General features: G+C 39.2%; 2 protein-coding genes across 11 annotated transcripts in view; one reads left to right on the top strand and one right to left on the bottom strand.

The window, feature by feature from the left end:
- CTNNA2 (catenin alpha 2) overlaps positions 1–26,311 on the top strand; it is a 1,167,663-nt gene that overhangs the window by 404,913 nt on the left and 736,439 nt on the right. For both annotated transcript variants that reach the window (XM_015112724.3, NM_001266343.1), the window contains 1 exon segment: positions 15,974–16,177. In XM_015112724.3, coding sequence (XP_014968210.1) covers positions 15,974–16,177 — 204 coding nt within the window.
- LOC144333996 (uncharacterized) overlaps positions 10,788–26,311 on the bottom strand; it is a 52,705-nt gene continuing 37,181 nt past the window's right edge. The window contains exons 3-5 of one of the 9 annotated variants that reach the window (XR_013403143.1): positions 25,507–25,764; positions 12,731–12,892; positions 10,788–12,386 (exon numbers count right to left, since the gene is read on the bottom strand). Coding sequence is in view for 1 of the 9 variants with exons in the window: in XM_077960262.1 (XP_077816388.1) it covers positions 12,352–12,386; positions 12,731–12,813 (118 nt within the window). In the remaining 8 variants the exon portion in view is untranslated. The remainder of the gene's footprint in view (positions 12,387–12,730; positions 12,893–25,506; positions 25,765–26,311) is intronic. The other 8 variants (XR_013403144.1, XR_013403145.1, XR_013403146.1 and 5 more) reach the window with 8 other exon arrangements.

Raw genomic sequence — 26,311 nt, 5'->3', positions numbered from 1 at the left:
AGAATAACTAAACTTTCTCCTGAGCTCTGTTTAGCTGTGTATATTACATCTGAATTTGAATGATTCTTAAGTATCTGAGAAGTTCTCTAACTAAATTAAGCATTTTTATTCTGTCAAGCTTAGCCTTTTTTCTTCTTCTTTTTTTTAAGCTAAAGGAACTATGTTTTATAATATAGCTATTGAATCCAGAAAACTGAGAATCCTGTCCACTTTTCTCTCCAGTTAATCTTGATATGCTATGAATTCAGTTCCCTTTAGAACTCTTGATTTGTTTCTCCCATCTTCATGAACAGTGGTTAATCAGGCCCATATTTTTTGCCTGGATCATTGCAATAACTTCCTAACTGGTTGCCCTGACCCCCGCCCCCACCAACTCCTTCCCTCTGTATTCCATCATCTTGGTAAACCTAGCCTTTCTAAAATGCTAGTCACATATTACTTACTAGTAAAACTCTGTCTTCAGGATAAACTTTAAAGCTCTTAGCACAGTACCAAATTGTTTCAGTAGGTCTCTTAATACATCTCCCATTGCATATCCTCCTTTTCCACACATTGTATTCCACATTCTGCCATAATGAACTGTTTATCATTTTCAGGTACGTAGTCACTGTTTAATCCATGTGTTGGCCCTCATGGGAGTTCCTCTGTCTGTTTCTTCCTTCCCTTGTTTTCTGCATAATAAATTTATATTCAGCCTTACAGATCTAGCTTATTTTTGGAAACCTTTCCTAACTACCCCAATTTCCATGCCATGATTCCTTCTATACTATTGTACTTTATGCATATTGTTAAGAATATTGTCCTGTTTTTGTTTCTGTCTCTCCAAATGTGAGCACCAAATAGAGATCATGTGTTGTTCACACTTTCACATGCACTTTTAGCACATAGACATAAAAGAAATGTTTGTTGAATGACTGCTTAAATGAACATATTAACTGTTTGATCTTAGTAACTATCTAGTTTATCCATCCTAACTTCTCAGTTTTCTGGAATGATGGTATATGCCATACCAATCACAATAGATAGCCCATGGCTACATGATCATGCTATTATGTTCCAGTGGGCATCCATCATCTTCTTAACTGTCTTAGGGCTATTGTTTTCCAGTGTTACACAGAAAATTTATTATATATAATTTAAATGATCGTTAACAGATGTGTATCACAATTCAGAGTTCAAAAGCAAACATGAAATTCTCATTAAGCAAAAGGCATATTTTCAGGCCATGCAATGTTGCTTGAAAAGCAATTAACATATCACACATTATTCCTGTGAGACAAAAACTGTTTCTTTCCCATCTTAATTTGCCTGCTTAAAAGTAGACAGAAGAAGATAGATGAGTTTATGCTCAAGGTGTATGCGTTTCCCTTGTGGCCCATGAACACATTTCCTTTTCATATTTGCAGAATATTGGTACAATTACTCTTTCATCAGACATGAAATTTGAGTGTATAACCAGTTTGTGGTTATCACCTACTAATTTATTAGGTTGATAACAGCAATTAAGCCACAATTGCTTCTGAGAAATATAAATTGACTTTCCATTTTAAATGAATAATTTAACATCTCAAACCACCGACATAGAGTGTAACTGATTTCTGGGACAAGAAGTTTGTTTCTCCTAGTATTAAACTTTAAAAAATGCAACCATTGATCATCCAGTTACTAATTATTTAATTATGGGATTATGTGGTTTGTGAAATTTCTTAATTTTTTTTTTTTTTGGCTTCATGCCTTTTGACTATTTATGGGTGTCATGAGGGAGAGGATTTTGGACAGAAATGTAACATATCAGTAGGCCCATGGTTTATCCACCCACTTAAAAATGTAAAAATTATTATTAGCTTTATAAGCTTAAGGTCATATAAAAATGGGCAGCAGACCTAATTTGGTCCACAGAGCATTGTTGGCTGACCCTGGTTTAATCAAATCTTCAGATAAGACTCTCAGAATTCACCAATCACAGGAGGTGGCTGCCTCAGCTGGTCTTCTGCCCACTAAAAGTAGAATTAGGCTGAGCGTGGTGGTTCACGCCCATAATCCCAGCACTTTTGGAGGCTGAGGGAGTTGGATTGCCTGAACCTGGGAGTTTGAGACCAGCCTGGGCAACATGGCAAAACCCTCTATCTACAAAAAATAGCCAGGTGTGGTTCCATGTGCCTGTAGTTGTAGTCCCAGCTGTTCAGGAGGCTGAAATAGGAGGATCACTTGAGCCTGGGAGGCAGAAATTGCAATGAGCCAAATTTGTGCCACTGTACTCTAGCCTGAGCAACAGAGTGTGAGACCATCTCAAAAAAATAAAAAATAAAAAGTAGAACTAACGTTTGTCATATGATAATAGGTTACATATCCCCATTCCAATAATTCTGAATCTCAAGTGCACTGAACCACATCAAATACTAGTGTAGACCTAAATGTACGTATCTAACTAAAAGGCCATCCACATATATTCATCTGCAAATACCAGGTTCACTGTGGTGACCTATTTTGATCCAGAAGCCTTTTGGTAAAAATTGGGAAAAGGGTATTCTTGTTTTAGGAATCCTGACTGCACTCATCAGCAAATGTTCATCAAATACTTATGTATGAAACATTCACTGGGTGGAGTAGAAGATACCGACATGTAAGGAAAGCATCCTCACTGGTGATCTGTCTCTCACACACACGTGTGTGCACACAGGCACACTGCTACCAGTGTGTGGTAATATCAGATAAGAGCCAAAAGGGAAATTTGAATAAGTGAAAAGGAGCTTAATACTGGGAATTAAAGAGGAGAGTTTTGTACACAAGAGAGTTGAAGATCATGTTTCCAGAGAAGAATCCACATATGCTGCCAAGAAGCATCAGAGAGGAAGGGGCTGAAATTGTCAGCAGAGAAGAATTAACAACACAGTTGCACATGAAGCATGCTGGGGTGGGGTAATACAGCGACCACTTTCGCAGGAGCCGGGGGTTCATGAGGAGAGATGAACTTTGAGAGGCAGAGACTTGTGCCAGATTGCTGAGAATCTTGAAGGCCAGGCATCTTAATCATGAACTGAGTGGAGGCGAGATTATATTTCTTTATGCAATGCTTGCTGAAAATGACATCTCAATTCAAGGGCTGGGTGAAAATGCAACTCATTGCTTTATTCCCTTATGAATTTTGACATATCTCACAAAATTAATATAATAGAGATGAAACTGGAGAATTACTAGAGAAGAGTCCAGCATCTGAAACTTGTTGGGTCCTAGATGATAACCTCTTATAGACTATGGGGAGCCATTGAAGGTTTGCGGCCAGTAGGGTAGTGTGGTTAAGCAGGATTTTAAGAATAGGCTGTTAGGAAAATACGTTTTACCAGGGGGGGGAAAAAAAAAAAAGAAATTTAAAGTTTCGATGAAGGAAATGGGAGAAGATCATGACTTGAATGAGGGGGTGAATATGGACTGACCTTGGAAATATAAAGTATTACATTAAAAAGAGCTATTTGAAATGACTTGATGTTTAATATCTATAATTTACTATTTACTACATTTCATATATTGTTCAAATCTCTTTCCTTATATTATTTAATTTTCTCAACAACACTGTTATGTAGATACTGCTAAGATTCATTCCTGTGTTTCAAATGAAAAGCTGAGACACTTTTAGCATTTAAGCAACCTACTCGGCCAGAAAGAATTACAACTAGAAGGAATTGGAGCCAGGTTTCTAATCCAAGCCAGCTATCTTAGTCCATTTGTGTTTCTAATACCGAATACCCAAGACTGGGTAATTTACAAAGAGCAAAATTTTGTTTCCTCACAGTTATAGCACTGGGAAATCCAAGATCAAGGTGCCAGCATGTTTGGTTGTCTGGTGAGGGTTGTTCTCTGCTTCCAAGATGGTGCCCTTCCCCTCTGGAGGGGAAGAATGCAGTATCCTGGTATGGCAGAAGGTAGAAGCGCAAGCTAGCCAAATGTTCTGTGAAACCTCTTTTATAAGTGCCTTAATCCTGTTCAAAAGAGAGGAGCCTCATGTCCCAATCACCTATTAAAGCTCTTAATATTATCACCTTGGCAACACCTGAGTTTTGGAGGTGACACATTTAAACCATATCACCATCCAACTCTTAACCCCTGTAACATTTTATAACTTGGTCTTAGATTATATATATATATATATATATTTTTTTTTCTTCTTCTTCTTCTTCTTTTTTTTTTTTTTTTTTGTTAGAAGGAGTCTCACTTTGTCACCCAGGCTGGAGTGCAGTGGTGCGATCTCAGCTCACTGCAACCTCTGCATCCCGGGTTCAAGTGATTCTCCTGCCTCAGCCTCCCAAGTAGCTGGGATTGTAGGCACCCACCACCACGCCCAGCTAAGTTTTTTTTTATTTTTTATTTTTAGTAGAGATGGGTTTCACCATATTGAGCAGGCTGGTCTCGAACTCCTGACCTTGTGATCCACCTGTCTCGGCCTCCCAAAGTGCTAGGATTACAGACATGGGCCCCCGCGCCCAGCCGGTCTTAGATTATATTGATGCTTGATCTTTCAACAAAGTTCCCAAGAGAACAAGGCTACAAGTGCATGGGCCTTGGAGTCGGAAAGACTTCTCAAGTCTTCCACTGTGTGGCCTTCATCAAGTCATCTAACCTGATGGAAAAACAGTTCTTGCATTTATGAAGTGAAGATTTCTCATTAATTCTAATTTCTCATTAGGAGACTGAAGGGAGATTATGGATTCTTGTTTCCCTTCTATTTCCGTTTTTCCTCTGTAGAAGTGACAGTGTTAGGTTTTGGAGGAAAATGAAAAGTACTTCTCATACATCTGATATTTGAGGTGATGGCAGAACCCCCAACAGATCATGTCCAGTGTACACCTGTAGTAAGGGCCAGTGTCTTAGAGGGTTGGGATTGGACATGGTACCTTGGTTCTCTTTCACAAGCAGGTGATAGTAGAGAGTAGTTGAGTGCTCTTAAGAAAGAGTTGAGAGAACTACTGAGAACGGGGAGCAGGGCCTTGAGATATACCAACTTACTGAGGTAGATCCAGGAAGAAGAACTGGGCGAGTGAAGGGAAGGAGAAGTATGAGTAGAACCACAGTAAAGCAGGGTTTTGTAAAGCGTAGGGGAGGCTTAACTTAGTGGATGGTAAATTGTGTTCAGAACACACAGAGTTCAAAGAGGTCTGAATTATACTGGATAAAAAAGATGGTCAAGAATGTAGAGAGTTCCAGGAGAATACAGATAACATGACTATTTTTTTTTTTTTTTTTTAGAAAAAGAGTAAAATCCATTTTCTTTGTTAAGCCCTCTAAAAACTTGATTTGATTAAGTGCATTTTGGATACTCACTTTCTAATCAATGCATAATGTAAAGCTAAGGATTATTATCTTTTCCCTGCTTTACATACTTAATTGTAAACTACTCTCCTTGTTGGAGCTAGAGAATGTGCTCCTGAAATGCCATAGCAACTCAGCGACACACAGAGATGACGGGATTAGGGAAAATGAAGTTGGCATCCACTAGATTTCACAATCCAGTAGGAATAGCCCAGAGCTGAACTTCCTCACCCAGTTTATTCATTTGCTTTGGTAAATAACTTTGTCTTTCTAAATATAAGCTTCTTCTCAAAAATGAAGCTAATGTGAGCTTAGGTAAATTTCTATTTAAAAACACATGAAATATCTAAGGATAGAAAGTGCCGTTTAATTATTAAGTCATTATCTTTGTCATTTATTTCCAATTAAACTGAACTGTTTAATTACAAATAACATCTTAAGTAGATAAATGGCATAATTAGTTTATTTTTAACTGTATGCCTATGGAGAAAGAGTAAGTTATTTATAAAATACTTTGCAATTTAAAAATTAAGCCAAGTCTAAAATGGTGGTTAGAAATTTTCTGTAGCTTAATAAAAAATACATTATTAAAACTCAAGGTCCTTAGCATCTTTCATTCCTAGTGCTACCCCAATTAGGTCAAGAGAAACTTTTCATGTAAAGATAGAAAGATTCACCCTGAGAGAGCTTGGCACAGAATGAAAAAGATGAAAATATATCTGTATTAATTATTGATACACTACAGGGAGAGTAAGTGTTTAAAACCAACCAAATAACATTCTTTTGATTTAGACACCTCGGTTAATTTATTTAAATAGTCTTGATTTATGCTTTTATCTCAGACTCCAGTCTTTAAAAGATGTATTTAAAGCATTCAGAGCCAGAATTATGATCATGCCTCATTGTCAAAAGGTGTCTTTCATTCTCAATTTTCAGTGCTGCAAAATTCCAATTTTATTTCTCTGTTTATAGACATTTTAATGGGAAACTGGGAGAGGCTGCCTCAGGGGTTACTGGTCAAGTATTTTAAGTTGAATAGCAAACTTTTTTCTTTGCTTTAAGAAGGTTCTATAGTGAAGAGTTAATCAGTAGGTATTGCTGGACTTATTTATTATGTTTTGTTTTGTTTGGGATTGTATCAGTGCAGCAAAACATAATATAATACATAAAATAAAATGCTTTAACAAATTTCGATCTCACTAAAGCTTTCTGTGACCTAGACACTCGGTAATGGATCAACACAGCATGAAGCCCTAAGCTAAACCAAAGCTCACATTTCTGTAGTCATGCCCAGTCACTGTTATATTTCACCTGGCTTATGGCATTGGTACCTCGGACCACATGGCTTTGCCTCCTCTTCGTTACGTGGAAAGAAACAGAATCTTGAATGTTATGCTTGGGAGGAAGAAGGAAGGAAGCTCTGTGTTATCTGTGAAATATAAAACTTACCCAGTTATACTCCAAGACAAAGCAAACCACAAAATTTAAATATTAAAAGGTAAATAGAAGAGTCAATAATAATTCATCATACATTTTAAAATAACTAAAAGAGTATAATGGGAATGTTTGTATCACAGAGAAATGATAAATGCGTGAGGTGATGGATGCCTCATTTACCCTGATGTGACTATTACACATTGTATGCCTGTCTCAAAATATCCTATGTACCCCATAAATAGATACACGTATTATGTAGCCATAATGACTAAAAATTTTAAAATATAATTTTTGAAAGGGTAAATGGAATGGGGATGATGACAAAGTTACAAAAGACAGAAAGTGAAGACATGGGTATGCTGTAGCACATTCCTGGGAAAAGCTCAGAATAACTAATGGGGAAATATTCCTACATTTAAACATGCATGGTCATTTAGGTTTTCTGGTTTTCATTGCTTTAATTGCCCCATATCAGAAGGACATATTCCTTTGAAAAAATGAGTTTGACTAATGTTAAGTTTCTCTTTCAGTTTTTTTTTTAAGATTTAAAAGATAAAAGTGAATGACTGCATAGAGGCATGTTGACATTTATTCTTTCTTCTGCTTGCTTGATTCAAAATAGTCATGCTGGACAGCAGGTGGTAAGTGCCTGGTGTTTATGAGGGAGAACAGCAATTTATTATTTTCCTTGGTTGCTACCTTGAACTATGAAGGTAGTAAAAATCCAGGACACATTTATCTTACAGAGTTGTCACAAGCAGCAAAGAAAATCACAGAATCACAGGCTTTCTCATACCACTAGCATTTGCATTTTCCATGCTGATTAGCTTAGATTTTGGAAAAATGTTATGAAATCAGCTACACTTTATATTATCAAATTGCTTTCTTTGTTGTCTTTCTTGGCATTTTGAAAATTCTGTGCGCATTTCAGATGACTAAGTAGTTCTCTTAAAGGTTTAACCAATGTTGAAAGCCAGAAAGTGTAAAGATGAATAAGATTTTCTTCCTACTCTTTAACAAGCTGTTTCTTGGCTGGTAAAGAAAAAAAGCATCACCATTGTCAGCTGTGCACTAAAGTCTTTGAAACATAATCTGTGGGTAAAACCATTCCGTTAGTGTTGTATGTGTGCTAGAGCCTTACTACTGACTTAACTGTAATTAAAAATATTACTTTAATTAAAAATATTACTTTATGCTCCAGGTCTTATCAGGTATGCCCATCTTTCTCAATTACAGCTGAGTACAATTAGATACAAACTCAGCTTTAAGATGGTTAATTGCTAGTCAAAGAAAGACTGAGCAATATTTGTATTTACCTTCTTGGCAGAAGAAATGTATTGTAATACCTACTGACCAGTTTGAAACAGAGGTGAGAGATTACAATTAGGAGACAGTAACATTTTAGAGCTTTTATTCCTGGTGGTTATTTGCTATTTTTTATCCCCTCTTGACGTATGAAAGAATAATGTACTACTGTGACTTTAGTTTTTGAAATGGGGAAATGGCTGTTGCATTAATTCCCTCATGATGATTAGCATCATGCATGCAGAAAGGATACATGAGGGGAACAATTAGTGCAGTGACTAAGAGCATAGACGCCAGACCTAGAGGGCACACATCCCAATTCCAGTTCTGCTCTTTGCCCTGAGGTAATGCCTGCACAATTATTCATCTATCTGAATACATTTCTTGCTACATCTACTTGACCTGTAGGTGTCTTTTTTTGCTTTGCAATTCTTGTTATTGAATATTAGGTCTTTCTGTTGGGTATTCCTTGTTTATATGAAAGCAATAGATTTTGCATATTAATACAGGTGCCCATACCACACTACCCAATGTTCATACACTTGTAATCAACCTTCCACCAGAGCTCTCTGTTTAAAGGGATCGTAAGAACTTCACCTGCTCTTCATCTGTTATCTATCACAATTGTTCAAGGGTCAGCAAGCATCTTCTTCTCCTTCTCTTTCTTTCTTTCTTTTTTTTTTTGAAACAGAGTCTGGCTCTGTTGCCCAGGCTGGACTGCAGTGGTGCAGTCTCAGCTCACTGCAACATCTGCCTTCCAGGTTCAAGCAATTCTCCTGCCTCAGCCTCCCGAGTAGTTAGGATTACAGGTGTGTGCCACCATGCCCGGCTAATTTTTGTATTTTTAGTAAAGATGGGGTTTCACCATATTGGCCAGGCTGATCTCACACTCCTAAGCTCATGATCTGCCTGCCTCGGCCTCCCAAAGCACTGGGATTACAGGCATGAGCCACTGCGCCCAGCCAGCAAATGTTTTCTTGAAGGGCCAAGAGTAAATATTACAAGCTTTGTGTGCCATACAGTTTCTGTCCTGACCGTTCCCCTCTACCACTGTAGTGTAAAAACAGGCATAGATGGTATGTAAATGAATGAGCCTGACTGTGTTCTAATAAAACCCTATTTGCAAAGTAGGAGGTTGACTCCTAGGATTTAGTTTGCTGACACCTGCATTATTGGTGTTGTCCACGTTAGAAGTCTAGATTTTATCTTTGTCTCCTTCTCCCTCATTCTCATAGCCTATATCTCTTCAAATCCTGTCAGATTGACATTCTAAATTTTTCTTAAATTCATTACCTTCTCTTTATCCATATAGACAAAATCCTGATTTGTAGTTTCCTCACCTCTCTTTTGGGCTCTGAAGGCTTAATACTCTCCTGCCTTGTGCCTGCAGTCCTGCCAAAGCTAACTGCCCTAGCTGCAGTAAGAAACTGTCTAAACCCAAACAGGATTATGTCACTCCTTTGCTTTAAGATCTCTGATGATTCATCATTGCCTAAAGGGCTGTTCTCAAATTGAAAACTTTGTAACTTGGCAGAGAAGTCACTTCAGGACCTGGTTCTTTCTTTTTTTTTTTTTTTTTTTTTTTTTGTGACGGAGTCATGCTCTGTCGCCCAGGCTGGAGTGCAGGGGCCGGATCTCAGCTCACTGCAAGCTCCGCCTCCCGGGTTCACGCCATTCTCCTGCCTCAGCCTCCCAAGTAGCTGGGACTACAGGCGCCCGCCACTTCGCCCGGCTAGTTTTTTGTATTTTTTAGTAGAGACGGGGTTTCACCGTGTTAGCCAGGATGGTCTCGATCTCCTGACCTCGTGATCCGCCCGTCTCGGCAGGACCTGGTTCTTTCTCTCTCTCCAGCTGCATCTCCCATTCCTATTTGTGTCCATTCAGGCCCTTGGAGAAGCAAGGTAGATGGGATTATATGTATAAGGAGGACTTGCCTGTGAAGGATAAAATGGGAGTGAATGGGCTTTTGTGGAGCTTTTAGACTGCTATGGGTTCAAACACCTTTGAAAGGGGAGCAGGAAGGAAAGAGGATTGAGTAGGAAGAGGCTCAGCACTCTTCCCAGCAAGTCCCAGTCAGGCTAGTGGGGAGCCCGGATCAGGAGCTGAAGTTGCTTGTTGGAGGAGTCTCTGTTGGGCAGGAGCATGGACCTGTACCCAGTGATTGACTGGGGCCAAGTGCAGCCTACACATAAGACTGCAGTAGGACTACAGGTGCAGCAGATGGAGATGGTCAGTTAACTATGCCCCCCAGCAGTTTAACTCAGAGGAGAGTGGCTTGGGGCCCCTCTATGGCACCATACATGTGACCAGCTTCAGTTGATCTCTTGTAATATTTTTCATATACTATGTCATCTCTCACCTCCTAGCCCATCTGCATCACCCCTTCCTGCTCCTAACTTTGCTTGGCCAACCGCTTTTCACTCTTTAAGTCTCAGCTGAGGGATAACCTCTTCTGGAAGTATATTTTTACTTCCTACCTCTCAACTGTGCAAATTGCCATCATTCACTCATTCCATAACATCATCAGCCATTTCCCCAATTACAATTGGTTGTACATGTTTTTGTTTTTGATTAGAGAGTCAACTTCTTGGAGAAAGGATTGTTTGGTGTGTGCTCTTAGACTCCTACAGTAACCAGCACTCATTTGCTGAATGAATGATTTTACTCTCAGTTATCTATTGGGAGGGTTAGGTGACTCAGATAGAATAAAAAGGAGAACATGACAGATGATACTTAAGTATTATATTTAGTTTAAGAGAATTATATTTTTATTTTAAAATAATATACTTTATAATTATAATTATGACATATTAGACTCATTTCACCTAAATGTGGACAGTCATACAGTTGAAGGAACACTGGGCTTGAAATCAAAAGACCTGTGCTCAAATCCTGGTGACCTCATTTGTGAGCCAAATGGCCATGGGACAACATCTCTGGCATCATTTCCCTATTCAGTAAGATGGGAAGATAGGGATCTCAAAGACACTGCATTTTGAACCCATCAAACCATTTGTAATACATCCAACTACTTGTGTTCATAGAGGTCTTTCTGTTTCCTCCTCTTGTGTCAGAGCTTGCATCAAGCTAGCTCAGTGTCCCATTATACACTGACATTTTAGATCACATAGCTTTTTGTAGAGACAATGAATGATAAGAGCAATTTAAAAGTAGTGGTCTTCTAACAATTGTATGTGTGGTGAGTGCTGGTAAATGTATTATTCTGGGAAGTAGTTTCGAACTACATCGTCTGCTAAATTATTTTAGGTTAAAATTTTTATAGAGTGCCACATGAGAGCAAATGGGAGATCAATTATATGAGACTAGAGAGACTGTTATAGCACCAACTTGGTGGCAGAATAGAGTTCTAGTCTTCTTGGGTTGGGGGTGAATTATTATGGCTGCTATCTTTATGGCTGTGCATTCCAATTGCCACTCTATAAACTGTAAAAAAGAAAACAATAATTTTTTAAAGTAGAGATGTGAATAAAAATAAGTAAAACTTATAAAGTACAAAAGATTATGCAAATCAAATAAACAAAATAAAAATAGACACGTTAACTTAGATTAACTTAAGATATAAGAAAAAGATAAAACAAGAATACAGGCCCAGTATCTGTAAATGAACTAAAATGACAATGTAAGATGGAACTAAAAGATCAAAAAGATAAAATGACTAAATGAGCTTTAAGAATGCCAACAGGAGATGGAGATATTTACAATGTAAAAGAATGAACTAAAATAAGTCTGTACAGTTGTAAACAACATAAGAGCCTGTCACAGGAGCATACTTTTGCCACAAAGGGAGAGACGGGGGGCTTCTCCTTGTCCTTTCACTCTTTGGTGTTGGTGTGCTGCCCTCTTAAAGTATTCTTCTGTGACCAGGGAGGGGAATCTGGCTCCTGGATGTTGATGATGATGGTGATGATGGTGGTGATGGTGGTGATGGTGGTGATGGTGGTGATGGTGATTTGGCGCACCTTCTTGCCAGCAGAGGGCAGCCACACAGAGAGGTGAGGACGGGCAGAGCTGGGGTGGAGAACTGAGGCCTGTTGGAGCCCTGTGTTCATGACTGTTTGCTGATCTGAATGTTCCTGATGTTAGCTGGGTGTTTCTTATTGTTTTAATTACTTTCAAATTATATAACAGCAAATACTCCTCCTTCTTTTCACTTTTTCATTCTCTGTGTATTTCTTGCTCAGGATTCAATTCCAGGGGTTGGTTTCTTATTTGTAGGAAATATAGATACAACCTTTTCCTCTAGCTCTTGAGCCTCTGACTTCATTTCTGTTTTTTTTTTTTTCTTTATTTTCTCGCTTGTTGGAAACCCGACCAATTCTCTAAGAACAGACAGAGACAGACACATGCAAATATATACACACAAATAAGCCACAGCCCCTTCCATACATGTGCACATGTACACATACACACACATACACATACACGCATCCACTCCACCCATGCATACAAACTGTACCCACCCATTCATAGATTCATAGACACACACACAAATAGCACATATCTTTCCCCATACACACGTACACACGCAGCTCCACACACACACAACCAGTGCCCATCCCATCCGGGATACCCACACACATCCAGACACACACACACATGCAATCAGTACCTCTTCCCATGCACATGTGCATGTACACACTTACACAGGCCCACGTGCACTGACCTTTTTTCTTTGTGCCTTTTCTCTCCCGAGCGGCTTCTCCCTGCTGCTTTTCACATCCATCATTGCAATGCTCCCCATCTGTACTGCAGATACAGATCTGAATATTGTAAAATTATTGTTTCCTTTCCAGGGAGATTTTTAAAAAAGCTTTTCCACTGTGATCTATAAATAATGAATAATTCCATTAGAAATGTGATGGATGGTGTAACTTTTATGCAGAGTTTGTCAAGCTCAATGTTTCAGGCTTTTACTTTCACAACAGCCCCAGGCCATGGCAGGTAGGAAACTCAATTGGCTGACACTCCAAAGTCTCTCTTGCCACATTTCCCAAAGTGTGTTCCTTGAGTTCTCATAGATAATTCATGCATTTTAAAAGCAGCACTTTCCATGCTCAAATAGATTTGGGAAATGCTACAGTGAACTGACTCCTTTAATGCTGAGCTCCCCAAAGCATTTCATATGATAATTTGCTGTAGGTCATGCGATATTTCCAAAACATATTTGGCCAGGGAACCTTATTTTTTCATCGAAACATTATATCTCTAAGCTCAGTGTTCCATGGAAAATAATTTAGGAAATAGTGTTCTAATGACACTAGTACATTCTCTCTACTGCAGAGAAACTGTTTTACAATTGTCCTTACTGAAGAGTTCAAATTTACCTCCCCATATTTCCATCACATTTGCAGTTCTTTATGTGTTTAGTCCTAAAGTAAAATAAACACCTGTTCTAAAGCCAGTATATGATTTTGAAGAGTCTCCTGAAATCTTAAAGCAGAAAATACAGTTTTTATTATGTTTTATGTTAATATGGTTTTCTGTAAAATAGGTCTTTGAAAATCAGTAATCTTTATAAGTAAGATAGTCTAATTATATTTTGACCAGGTATTTCCTATTATTAAGAATATTACTTCTTAACATATATGGATTATATATATACACACACACATACATACATATATACATAAGTTTATCATAAATGCATCAACTGAAAGGCAGTAGAAAGCGAGAGAGACTATGTGAGAGAAAGAGAGAGGGTTCCAATGGATGTCCCTGGAAAAAGACATTGCAGACACAGCACTAGTACGTATAGCAGGAATATCTGTGCTCCCCTCTCAGCTTTCCTTTGGGACTTTCACCTGTAATAATGAACCCTGTAGGGCCATCCACTGTATTGCAGCCTCCACATGATTTTTTGACACTGAACAGCTGTGCCTAAAACCAAGGCACAAAGGACAAAACCCAAATAACACATTTTGGGTAAAGTAAACATTCCTTTTGCATCCCTTTTCCAAGATACAAGAAAGTACAAATGTAAGAATGGTCACCTTGCCAAAGCTGGCACAGAATAGCTGTTTTATTTGCAAGATTTCATGCATCTGCTTTCTAAATTGAAAAGGGACTTTTACCAATTAGTGATTTTCTAAAAAATCCAAGATTCCAGTGGACCTCAGAGCTGGTCTGTGTTTGGTCTATACCTGTTCCTTTTTAAGACTTCAACATTCTTGTGCCCCAAAGATCTATCTCTCTGCTCTGGAAATTTGCATTTTAACAGAAATCAGAGAATTGGAGCCCAGATGTTCTGTGCACAACCTGAACAAATACCCTAGGATGCTTTGGAGTGTTACAACAATCTTTCCCAGAGCACACAGCTGGACTTCACTTTGTAATAACTTAAGCAGTTACTGTATATACTACATCAGAATAAAAAATTCATAGAAGCCTCTTTTATCTCCCCTTCTTTTTAGCATTAAGTACAGTAGTAGGCATATAGTAGGTCTTCAGCAGGTGCAGATTAGCAATAGAATAACTACATATTCTCATTTACTTTTTGTATCGTATTTGTAAATATGGTAAATTGTTCTTTTCTAACAACTCTTTAAATTTGGTGAATATATAAGGAATAATGAACATCAAAAGAAACAGTAACAGAGTGGCAATTGCACCGTAGTATTCTATAGTTGGAAGACCATTTGCCCCATTACTGCCACTCTGGTTCTTGGATCTCTGAGAGTGCACCCCTAGTGAAGATAAGCACACCATTTCCCTCAGCAGGTCATTCTACTTTGCTCATCGTTGCTGGTATGAACTTCTTTGCCTTAGGCAGAAAAGGTTCCCCAAAGGAAACCAGCCTTTGGTCAATGTCACCTTTGCTTCTAGACTTCACACAGTTAATGATCACATACTTCATCACACTCTACCCTCCTCATTTGCTGGGAGTTTTCCAAGTTCTCTTTCTATCTTTCTGACTACACTTTCTGTCTTCCTTTTTGATTCTGGTCCTTCTGTACACCCTTAATTCATAGGTCTTCTTTGGCCTGCTCTTCTGGCTCTATTCACTTTACTCGTATGTCATTCACTACTGTGTGTCCAAATACGCCTGACATTTACCAGATTCCTATAAAGACTGTTATATTTCCTGAATTTTGGATGCATATTTCCATCTACCTCTGGGCATCTCTGCCCACATGTTTCCAGGCTCCTCAAACTTGCCTGGGGAAATGCTAAGCTCATGTTCTATGTGATACTTTCTTTTTAGGAAATATCTCTATTCTGCTCTTATATAGGCTCCTTCCAAACATGTAAATACCTTTATAAGGATACTGTCAGTTATTTGTGACAAGTCTCATACACACATTAAGAATCCTTTTCTAGAACGCTAGCTTTGACATAAAAGATGTCAGTTCCCAGTGATAAATTAACCTGTACTGAATATGCCTGTTGTGTACTATGTGTCCAAGTTTCAAAAGGCATCCTATCATGGGTGCCCATATCTGCTTCTCATGAGGAGGATTAATGTGTACACAAGTCACAGCTAATTCATAATTAAGATATGGATTATTTATCATGTTTTAGCTCTAAAATCTTTATATAATTCCCCAAAGGGTTACACTGAAATGTTCTTTCCTTAAAGGCTACGTGTTTTAAAAAATGCCAAAAGAGTGTCCTAATCTTATTTGAAAGCTCTTCCGTTGATATAGCCTTTGCCAAGAACATATTCTTCAAACAAGATGTGCTCTTTTCACTGAAGATTACATTTAGGACAAAATAGTGACAAAAAGTTAATACTTTGTCAAGGCAACTTTAGAATTTGAGTAACCAGTTTCTCCTCCTTGGGGACTCTTGTTCTTGCCTCAGATATTTCTGGTTTCAAAACAGGGTGCCAAGGCAGACTTCTCTTCTCTGCTGATTTTTTTTTTTTTTTTTTTTTTTTTTTTTTTTTTTTTTATTGTGATACTTTCAGAATAAGATTATCCTGGACCCCATGACGTTCAGCGAGGCCAGGTTCCGGCCGTCCCTGGAGGAGAGGCTGGAGAGCATCATCAGCGGCGCAGCGCTGATGGCCGACTCCTCCTGCACGCGAGACGACCGGCGGGAGAGGATCGTGGCGGAGTGCAACGCCGTGCGGCAGGCGCTCCAGGACCTGCTCAGCGAGTACATGAATAATGTAAGTCTTGGGCTCTCCATTCTCATGTCTCGGTGGATTCTGTTCTGCAATCGTGTTGCTCTTTTGGAAGCATAGATAGCAGGAAAAGAGAACAGACAGGTGTTCACCTAAGAGTCAGGTGAAACCAAAGAACTGCTTTGGGAGAGCGCGTGTCATGTTGTTTCAGAATCTATATTTTGTTTGTTTGTTTTAATATGGAGCAGATAGATGGACAATAAGCTCTTTCACTTTTTACTTGGCTGATTTCTTCTTGGTCATTTTAGTGGCTGCATTTTGAAGTAGGTAAGATTTCAGTTGGTAAAGGTAGATGATTGATGGAAACAGCTGAGAATATACTAAGTCCGCTGTTAAAAAGTGCACTTTTAAACCTAAGGATAGCTGTAGATGCGATTCTTCACCCCTAAAAGGCATTAATAAATCTACTAGCTTTATAAAATGTGTGGATAGGGTTGTTTAAGGAAAAGTTCTAACTGTAGTAAAATTTGGAGGTGTTCTATTGATTCAGTCAGGAATCGCTTATAAGAGTGAGTCTCTAAGTTTTCAAATAGGTATGTATGAGTGGTATCTAATTGTATTTTGGCACATAATAGCCATCCTCTCCTATAGTTATAAAATGTGACAGTTCCTGTATACCTGTAACCTGCAAGAAGGTGATGAAACTCACATTCTTTGCTTTGAAAGGCATTAAATTATGGCTGTATTGATTTGCTACATTCATTCAGCTGAGGCGATGGGCAGTGCTTGCAGCAGTGGATGATCTGTGCTTCCCCCTTTCCTGGACTTTAGGGTTTGAGAGAATTTAGCACAAATTGGGGAAAAAATGTAGATAAAGTGAGGTCTTGATATTACATTTTGAAGGAATGCCCTGTATAGTGACCAGGTGGGTAACAGAGACACTGAAAATCTGCTCACAGCTATTGAAGTCCATGTTGGGTATTATTAGAACACCCCGAGGCAATGCTGAAACAAAGCAGCCGCTCAGTGTCCCTCCCTCCAGCATCTTACCACTCCCATCATGAGTAACAATATGCAGCTAACAGACATGCAAACAAGGAATGAGTGTTGACAGTAGCAGTGCTCCTCCTGCAGACCCTCCAGAGAACTTATTCAGAAAGCAAAAAGATGTCAATGAGAAAACCTGACAAACTAAAAAAAAACAAAATTTGTTTCCTTTCCATGAACCTTCAGATTCTTTGATTTTGGAAGACTTGGCCATTTTCAGCACACAAAGAATAAAATGTGAATGCATCATGTGGCACCCAGCTGCTTATGAGGACGTCTCTATAGGACCCTGGATGACCAACACTTTCTGTAATTTTGATCTATGGTATTATGTAGGGTACAGCTAAAAATGTTGATTCCATGGTCTCCCAACTGAGTGAATCTTTTGAATAGCAGATGTGTCAACAAAGAATGCTTATGAAATCTGAGACCCTGTTTGTTGGTTTGTTGTTGTTGTTGTTAACAAAATAGCAAGGGGCTAATTACCTGGACGTGGAATTTGGTTTTACATTAAGGCATGCTAGTGGTTCTATTAATGAATAGTTACTGACAAAGAAGGAAGTAGAAACTACAGAGATAACAGTGATGGTTAAGATCTCAGTATAAATAAATCAGACAAAAAAGTATGTTTCTCTAAATAGAAATCACAGAACATGATTAAATAAGAGTCGATCGAGACGTGACATGTAATTTTCAGTTTGGTGTCTAGCATCCTGCCAACTAGAAGTTTTTCTTTCAGTGTAAGCTCATGCAGATCTGCAGAGCTGATGGATTTTTGTATTTTACTGACTCCAGGCACTTTTTGTTTTGTGTCCGCAGCCTTGTGATGCAGGAATGTTTTGTGCTTTATTGAAATCTTAGTTTCTATTTTGACATGGTTACAGACAATACATCAATGGGTATAGTGCTTAAATGTCAAAATGCACACATTCTATTCACATTGAACCATCACGATCAAAGCCTGAAATAAAACACCTCCTACTTGACATTTATGTAAACTGTGTAACATTTAGTTGGACTTCACACTTGTTTGGTGATTTCAAGGTAGAACTGAATGCAGCCAGATCACCTTAATAATTCCTGTCTAGTGCACTCATTTATCCTGCTGCACAGTCAATTCGTATTTATTTTGATATAGCATATATGAATATAAAAAAAAAATACACACCCATGCCTTGACTGAAAAGTCTATTGTAGTTAATAGCAACCAGTAAATCAGTCTATCATGCCTGGGCTGTTATATTTCTCTTTAAATTTTGTAAGCTCTGAGAATAAAGGTGGTATCAAATTATCACCTTGCAAGTTGGCATCCTAATGTGCTAGGCAATACCATTAGGATAAACAGGTTGTTAAACTGAAAATATTTAAAAATCAGCATAACTGACATTTCTGTTTTCTGAGAATCTCCTGATCAGTCCCAGATGAACATTCCACTTACAATGCTTGCTTGTGGCTGAAGCTGTTCTAAAATTGTCTACATGCCAAATTGTATGACACAGAGGGAGACAGAGGTTGTGGAGAGAAGCTGTGTGCCATACCTGATAGAAAAAGGGTCTTCATGGAGCATGGGCTATGACGTAGCCACATAGCTCCCATTGAACTCAAAAGGATAGCAGTCATGTGTTAGGTATTTCCACAAATGTGTATTCTACTTAATGAACGTGGGTGTGCAACTTGAAGATGTCAACAAACATTGTGCAGTTAAAAGAAACTGTGGTATGAGAAAAACGGCTGGGTGAATAGAGGCATGTGGTGAAAATTATCACAGATCATGGCGGTGGTAGAGAGGATGGTTGGAATTCTTTTAGGAAAGCCTTGGCTAGCCTTAAGTTGCTTTATCAAGTTGAAGATATAATTCAAAGTGAAAAGATTCTTAAAAATAATTCCCCTTTAAGTAGACTATTATTATTGTACATATGTGAAGACTAATGGGTAGAGAGAAACTTAAAAGGATGTGCGGCCTATAGATGCTGATTGGGATGAGTGCTATCAGTGTGGTGGTTGAAGTATTATGCTGAGTACTATAAATAGTTCCAAATTATAATGAACACATAAACCTTCCTTGGGAACTTATAATTTTAGGCAGCTTTCTTTGGCGGCAGTATAAACATAACATTTAATGGGTTTTATTAATAAGAATATTGTGAGGAATGCAGATTTAGAATATTTTATTCATTCAACAAATTTGTATTGTGTGCTGGCCATTTGTGCCAGGCATTGCTCTAGGCCTCTGGGGATACAGAAAGTAGCAAAACAGGTAAAAGTCTCTGCTTGCTCTCATGCAGCTTGCACTGTTGTGGGAAGAGACAGAGAATAAATGCTAAGTGATATAAGCAAGGATTACTTCATATGGTGATAAATGCAAAGAGGAAGTCTAAAACATGGGAGGTAGAGGACACTGGGTACTACTGAAATTAAGAATGGCCTAAGAAGGTGTGTTGCAAAGTTGACATTAGATCAAAGACTTTTCAGAGGTGAAGAAGCAAAGAGGCCTTGAGGAGAAAGGATGACAAGGTCAAGTGCCTTGCTGTGAACGGGTGCCTGGTGCACCCGTTTGAAGCACCATGGGAGTCATAGTGGCTATTGTGAGTAGAAGGATAGCAGGAGATGGCATCTGTATGGCGCCAAGGCATCAGTCTGTGCAGGGTCTGGTGAACCATTATACAGAATTTGACTTTCATTCTAATGGAATGAAAGGCCATTGCAGAGTAGTGAGAGAAAAATGCCATGATTCAGGTGCTGAGAACAGGCCACAAAAACAAAAGGGGTGAAAACAGGTGAGGAAGTCCTGAGTCCCAGAATATTCATGAGAGGATGGTCTCTTGGACCAAGGGATAGCAGTAGAAGTGGAATAGAGTATTCAAATACTGACTATACATAAAATTTGCTTATAAAGTAGTAAGAAGAAGGTGTCTGTTTTATGAACATAAAATGGACATTTGCATTTTTAATGATTTGCATTTTGAATGACAGTTACAATTGTATCAGTTGCAACTAATATGATATCTTCATTTGGTTTTGGTTGCACAGGAAATTCTGATTTACTGGGATGTTGAAACAATTCGTAAATAGCTTACTTGGCAATGCCTGGATACTCTGCTAGATAGATTGCATTTGAAAGGGGAGTTAAGTAGAAAAATTTTGTTTCAACATTGTATCACCAAAAATGTCTAAGTATGGTTCACATTCTTATAAATATAAAAGACTAGAAAAATTTAATACTTATTCTAAGTATTAAACTGTAATGCAGAGCTATAAGGAGAAAAATTACTACTTATTCTAGGTACTAAAACTGTAAATGCAGAACAATAAGGAGATGCATTAAACTGTTATTTCTTTATGCACAATTCACGGTTAGGCCTTGATGAGAATATGCAATGAGCAGATGTGCCTGGTCCTTGTTGTGTCTTGTGCTGCTGTACAACCTGTTTCAATTTTATGTGCATAAACTCTCTGGGTAGCTCAAATTTTTTTAAGACTAATTTAGAGCTACAGTTTTCTTAAACAATCATGCAGTTAAACTATTTTCAAATGATGGCAGAGATCCTGGCAGCATAAAGTAATACTGCTGTTCTCTGTTGTAAAACGTGGTGAGATATTTTTAATTGCATTTTTTTAATAATTACAATTGTATATTTTTAAAAAATTTTGTATCCAACTTTTTTTCAAGCCTCTTGAAGCATCTAAGTGGATCCCTAGGGTTAACAATTTATAAACCATTAATATATAGAAGGTATTAAAAGCACATGAAGACATATTGATATGGGAACATATATACATACTACAAGTGTTTGAAGCATTGTCATAGCCTTTGTTAGTAGAATTTAACATAAAGTGGGTTCCTGAAGGAGCCCACTTGTGAGGATTTGAGGACTAAAATACGGTCTAAAAAGGTTATTTCCAGCCCGATTCTGTGGCCTATACACAGCAAGCCTCCAGCACGCTGTTCCACAACACTAGACGAATAATACATGAGATGATATCCAGGACCACGGGATCTCTGAGAATAGTAACTTTTACATTTTTGTATAGTGGAAAAGAAATATGTGTTCACTATAAAGAACAAAAAAACACAGAAAGAAGAAAATAAAATATTTCATCCCCCAAAATAATCACTGCTAATAATTTGGTATATGTCTTTCTAATATTTCTGAGCATATAGGAGTGGCATATTTACACAGACACACACACACACACACACGTTACACCTTGGTTATTTTTTATAAAATGGACTCATATTGTAAATGCTGTTTTGCAATCTATTCTCTTTACTCAATATATTGTGAATATGTTACCATATCAATAAACATTGTCTAACCTTATGTTTACTGGCTGCATAGCATTTTATTATATGAATATGTAATAATCCCTTTAGAAGCAATTCATTTTGAGTCTATTTTTAGGGAAGAGCCTTGGAAAAGATAAGTAGGGAAAACTTTTCCTGCTGGCAGTATAGAGTTCTGATTTAGACCCAAAGCGTGACTGAGGAACAAAATGAGAACAAAGTGAGGACACAGCTTCACAGTTTCTGTGTTTCAGGGGATCCCTGACAAGTCTTGTGCAATCAGATTTTTGCATATAAACAAACTTCGAATGCTTCTGGGATTCTATTTGAAATAATCTTATGTTTATTTATATTGATTTTCTGTATATATCTGATTTTTATCTATCAGAATTTATTTAATTTGGCTGCATATTACTGCCGAGAGAGGCCCAGAACAACTAGTTGGCAAGTTCAGTATGTGGGTTTGATCTAAAATCCCAGAGAAAGATCGCACCCTTCTGAAGGGACTGTCATCAGAAAGATAACTTTGCCATAGGAATTGCTATACTGCCACATGTCTCCCATAAGGGAAGGCATGAAAAAGACTGAGTAGCTCTTACTACTTAAGAAGAAGTCTCATTGTTGATTAAACATGAAATTTGTTTTGAGTATTATCTGGATCTTCTCTTTTCTCTCCTTCCTATTATTATGTAGATAAGGGAATGCAACTCCCTGAAGTCAGCTTGGCTAATTATAACTTTCTCTATTAAACGTTATGACAACACAATATAGAAAGTAACGTTTGAAAATATTTGTGGGCAATACAAGATCTAATGTTGTCCATACCTTCTCCTAATGGCCCTGCATTCTAATGCAAAATTAAGAGCTGCCTAATGAGATTGGTAGCTTTATTCAAGGGAAAGAGTCCTAATATTCCATACTGGTGCTGTAGTGAGGAGGTTTTCCTTGTGTTTTTCTTACTTGTATATTTTCTTCTCCTCTTTCCTGTTCTCTGTCTTCACATATGTTCCACGCCCTCATCTTTATTAATTTTGAGCTTCAAATTCCCCTGTGCATTTACACTTCCCATGCAAAACTTTTGCTTCCTTGAACAGAGAGTTTTTTAATTCTTCCTTTCCTCCCCTCCCCTCCCCTCCCCTTCCCTTCCTTTCCCTTCCCTTTCCCCTTTTCTTTCCTCTTTTCTTTCCTTTTCTGTTTTGTTCTTTTTCTTTTTTCTTGACAAGAGTCTCATTCTATCACCTAGGCTGGAGTAGGGTGGTACAGTGGCGCGATCTCAGCTAACTGCAACCTCTGCCACCTGGGTTCAAGCGATTCCCCTGCCTCAGCCTCCCGAGTAACTGGGATTACAGGCACCTGCCACCATGCCCAGCTAATTTTTTGTATTTTTAGTAGAGATGGGGTTTCACTGTATTAGCCAGTATGGTCTGGATCTCCTGACCTCGTGATCCACCCGACTCGGCCTCCCAAAGTGCTGGGATTACAGGCGTGAGCCACCGCACCCGGCCTTTTTGGTTTTTTTTGAGTCTGGCTCTGTTGCCCAGGCTGGAGGGCAATGGCGCGATCTCAGCTCACTGAAACCTCTGCCTCCCAGGTTCAAGCAATTCTTGGTCTTAAATTTCTTTCTTTCTTTCTTTCTTTTTTTTTTTGAGACAGAGTCTTGCTCTGTCACTAGCCTGGAGTGCGGTGGTGCAATCTCGGCTCGCTGCAACCTCCGCCTCTCTGGTTCAAGCGATTCTCCTGCCTCAACCTCCTGAGTAGCTGGGACTACAGGCGCGTTCCACCATGTCCAGCTAATTTTTGTATTTTTAGTAGAGACAAGGTTTCACCATGTTGGCCAGGATGGTCTCCATCTCTTGATCTCGTGAACCGCCTGCCTCGGCCTCCCAAAGTGCTGGGATTATAGGCATGAGCCACCGCACCTGGCCCTTAAATTTGTTTTTAATTGGTATTTCTTGCTCAGATATTGCCAGAGTACAGTTATGTTACCAATCCTTTCTCTGAGGTGAAAAACTCTCCTTTGAATCTACTCTTCAAAAGAATTATACATAGTTGGCATGGAAGTCTTTCCAACAGTGCTTTGGCTTCTGCCCTTGCAACATGGCACTTACAGTTCTGTTTGGCTGCATTTCTAGGTAGATTTCACTCTAACTCACAGAAGTACCCGGAAACTGGTAGAGGCTTTTTTTTTCTTACCTCTTTTTTCTTACATTATTATGATCATACTCCCTTTCTAATGGTGCTCAACTCTGTTTACTCTAATGCGATCTTAGAGAGCCAAAGGATGTTGTGCAGGGATATGTTGGCTGGCACTGACACAGGCACAGGTGGTGGGAGAATTTCCAGTCATGCTGGCAGGACGTCTTCTCTGGTAGAATCATGACAGGGAGAGTGTGAGAGCTGGTGTCAGGTTCAGGTGTCACCCAGAGCATGTGTGCACTGGCTGTGAAAAGCTCCAGGAGGAGATCTAGACTGGCATGGTTGGTTGGCATTAGGGTGTTCTGGATACAGTACCCATTATAGCTATGGAACACAGATGTAGGTACCATCCAGGCCCTGTGGGAACATGGCAGGTCTTCTTGGGTCTTTTGTTTTGTTTTGTTTTGTTTTTGAGACGGAGTCTCGCTCTGTCGCCCAGGCTGGAGTGCAGTGGCGCGATCTTGGCTCACTGCAAGCTCCGCGGCCTCCTGGGTTCACGTCATTCTCCTGCCTCAGTCCCCCCGAGAAGCTGGGACTACAGGCGCCCTCCACCACGCCCGGCTAATTTTTTTGTATTTTTAGTAGAGACGGGGTTTCACCGTGTTCGCCAGGATAGTCTCGATCTCCTGACCTCATGATCCGCCCACCTTGGCCTCCCAAAGTGCTGGGATTACAGGCATGAGCCACCATGCCTGGCCCTTCTTGGGTCTTAAAGTGCACAAGGTATAGGATGATTATTCAAGTGGGGGACTTGGGTCCTCTGAAAAGTATGACAACTCCAGGAGCTCACTGTTGGCTTCATTGTGGTGAAAAAACAAAAAACAAAAAAAAACAAAAAAACCCCCAAAAAACCAAAAAACAAGACAAAACAAAACAAAAAAAACACAAAAAACCAGTATTGAACAATTAATACTTCTGTCTCTTTCCCCCACTCACTGCCCTCTAACCCAACATTTTCTCTCCTTTCTTCCCTCCCTCTTTTCCTTCCTTCCAACTATATACGTGGTGAAATCCTTAAAACCTCTTTTAAATTCATGAATGAACTCATAGAAATGTAAGGGAATTACTAGGAGAAAAGAAATGACAAGAAAGTAATTAACTGGAGATGGGCCTGCAGATTTTTCATGGCCTAGACTTGGGTTTTACATGAGGCATTAGGGGCAAGGAACAGGACAAAGAACATTGATTCAAAGAACAAAGCCTGATGACCCAGCTAGATGGCCAGCTAGATTAGGGGTCTCAGTAGAAAGTCTGGATTCCCAGTTAATGAAACCATTGGGGTTTGATCTAAGAAAGTAAAACTTCCATACAGGGAGTAAAAACGGGACTATGCGCTGTCTTGGCCTTTAAGGAGCTGTAAGACAAGAACACCTTCTCCTCTAAAAATTTCTAACCACAAGCCCATAATCACTTAGTATCAGGGCCAGAAACTAGATTCCAGCATGACCTAAAGTTGATCCAGAATTTACTTTAAAGGCATTTGGGGTGGTGGGTTGCCAGGTACTTGGTAGAAGCAAATACCGATGCCTTCCAGAGGAATATACTTTAGACCTGGGGCTCAAAAAATTTCCAAAGATAAAGTTACAAAGATCATAAGTTGACCTTCCAGAATCCCTAAAATGTAACCAAACAAGCCACTGTGAATGAGAGTTGGCAAAAACAACCGGTTATGGATTAGCCCTTCAGGGTTTCCAGTTTACAATTATTAGGTACGGATTATAAAATATTTCAAAGAAATTGAAGAGAGTATTGGACATGTGATGAAGGAGCAGGAGGCTGTCAGCCTGACTGGGCAGTCTTGGAAAGCAGGGCTGGGAGTTGTGGTGGTAGAGGGATATAAGCTTACTTGAATGGGTGGGGCAGACGGTTCTTGGCCAAGCCTCCTCTTGGTAGCCTTCAATGCCACAAGCCTGGACAAATAAGGAAGAAGGAAACATGGTAGCTGAGAGTGTCTGGCTTTTGCTGTTCAGAGCGGTGCTGTTGGTAAATTCTTGACTGGGAGCTGGTAATCTCTTAGCAGCCCTGTGGTTGGATATCATTCAGCTTATCCACAGCAGACTTCTCTAAATGAACTCTTCCTGGTGACAGAATGGAAAAAGAAAATCTGCCAAATGAAAGAGGAGATGGAAATAAAAATCTGCCTCAACCCCAAAATTAAGTTCCACACTTAGAACTCTAGCTAGTTTCTCTCCTTATCAAACAAACTCCTCACTGAGCCGTTGAAAGTTGGTGCAGTCAATAGGATGAGGAAGAGCAAGTAATACTATGAGAGAGGAAAGATCTTTCTCTGACTTAGTAGCTGAGATTGTTGACAGAGCTGACAGCCAAGTCATCAGATTTGGCCAGTCTGGACAGCACACGCTTGGACAGCACAATTGATCTTCTCAGAAGGGCCTTCTGGTATTTCAATGAAGACCTCACAGAACTGTCAGGGAGAGCAGCAGGCTGCACTCCACCATCAAACTGATGAACCTGGGAAAACCTTCCCTTTGAATTAACAAAGTACGTAAGAAGATCTGAACTCTGGATTTCTTGTTCCCGAACGGCTTGTTCCAAAGATAAGCTCTCTTGCTGGGGCCCCTCCTTACTCAGGTTCGATGTGGCCTTGAGCTGTGAGAGCTATTTTTCTTGATTCAGTTTGAAAATTGTTA

The sequence above is a fragment of the Macaca mulatta genome, chromosome 13, assembly GCF_049350105.2.
Source record: "Macaca mulatta isolate MMU2019108-1 chromosome 13, T2T-MMU8v2.0, whole genome shotgun sequence".
Lineage (NCBI taxonomy): Eukaryota > Metazoa > Chordata > Mammalia > Primates > Cercopithecidae > Macaca > Macaca mulatta.
The sequence above is the reverse complement of the archived record's forward strand: the minus strand, read 5'-3'. Positions and strand labels throughout refer to the sequence as shown.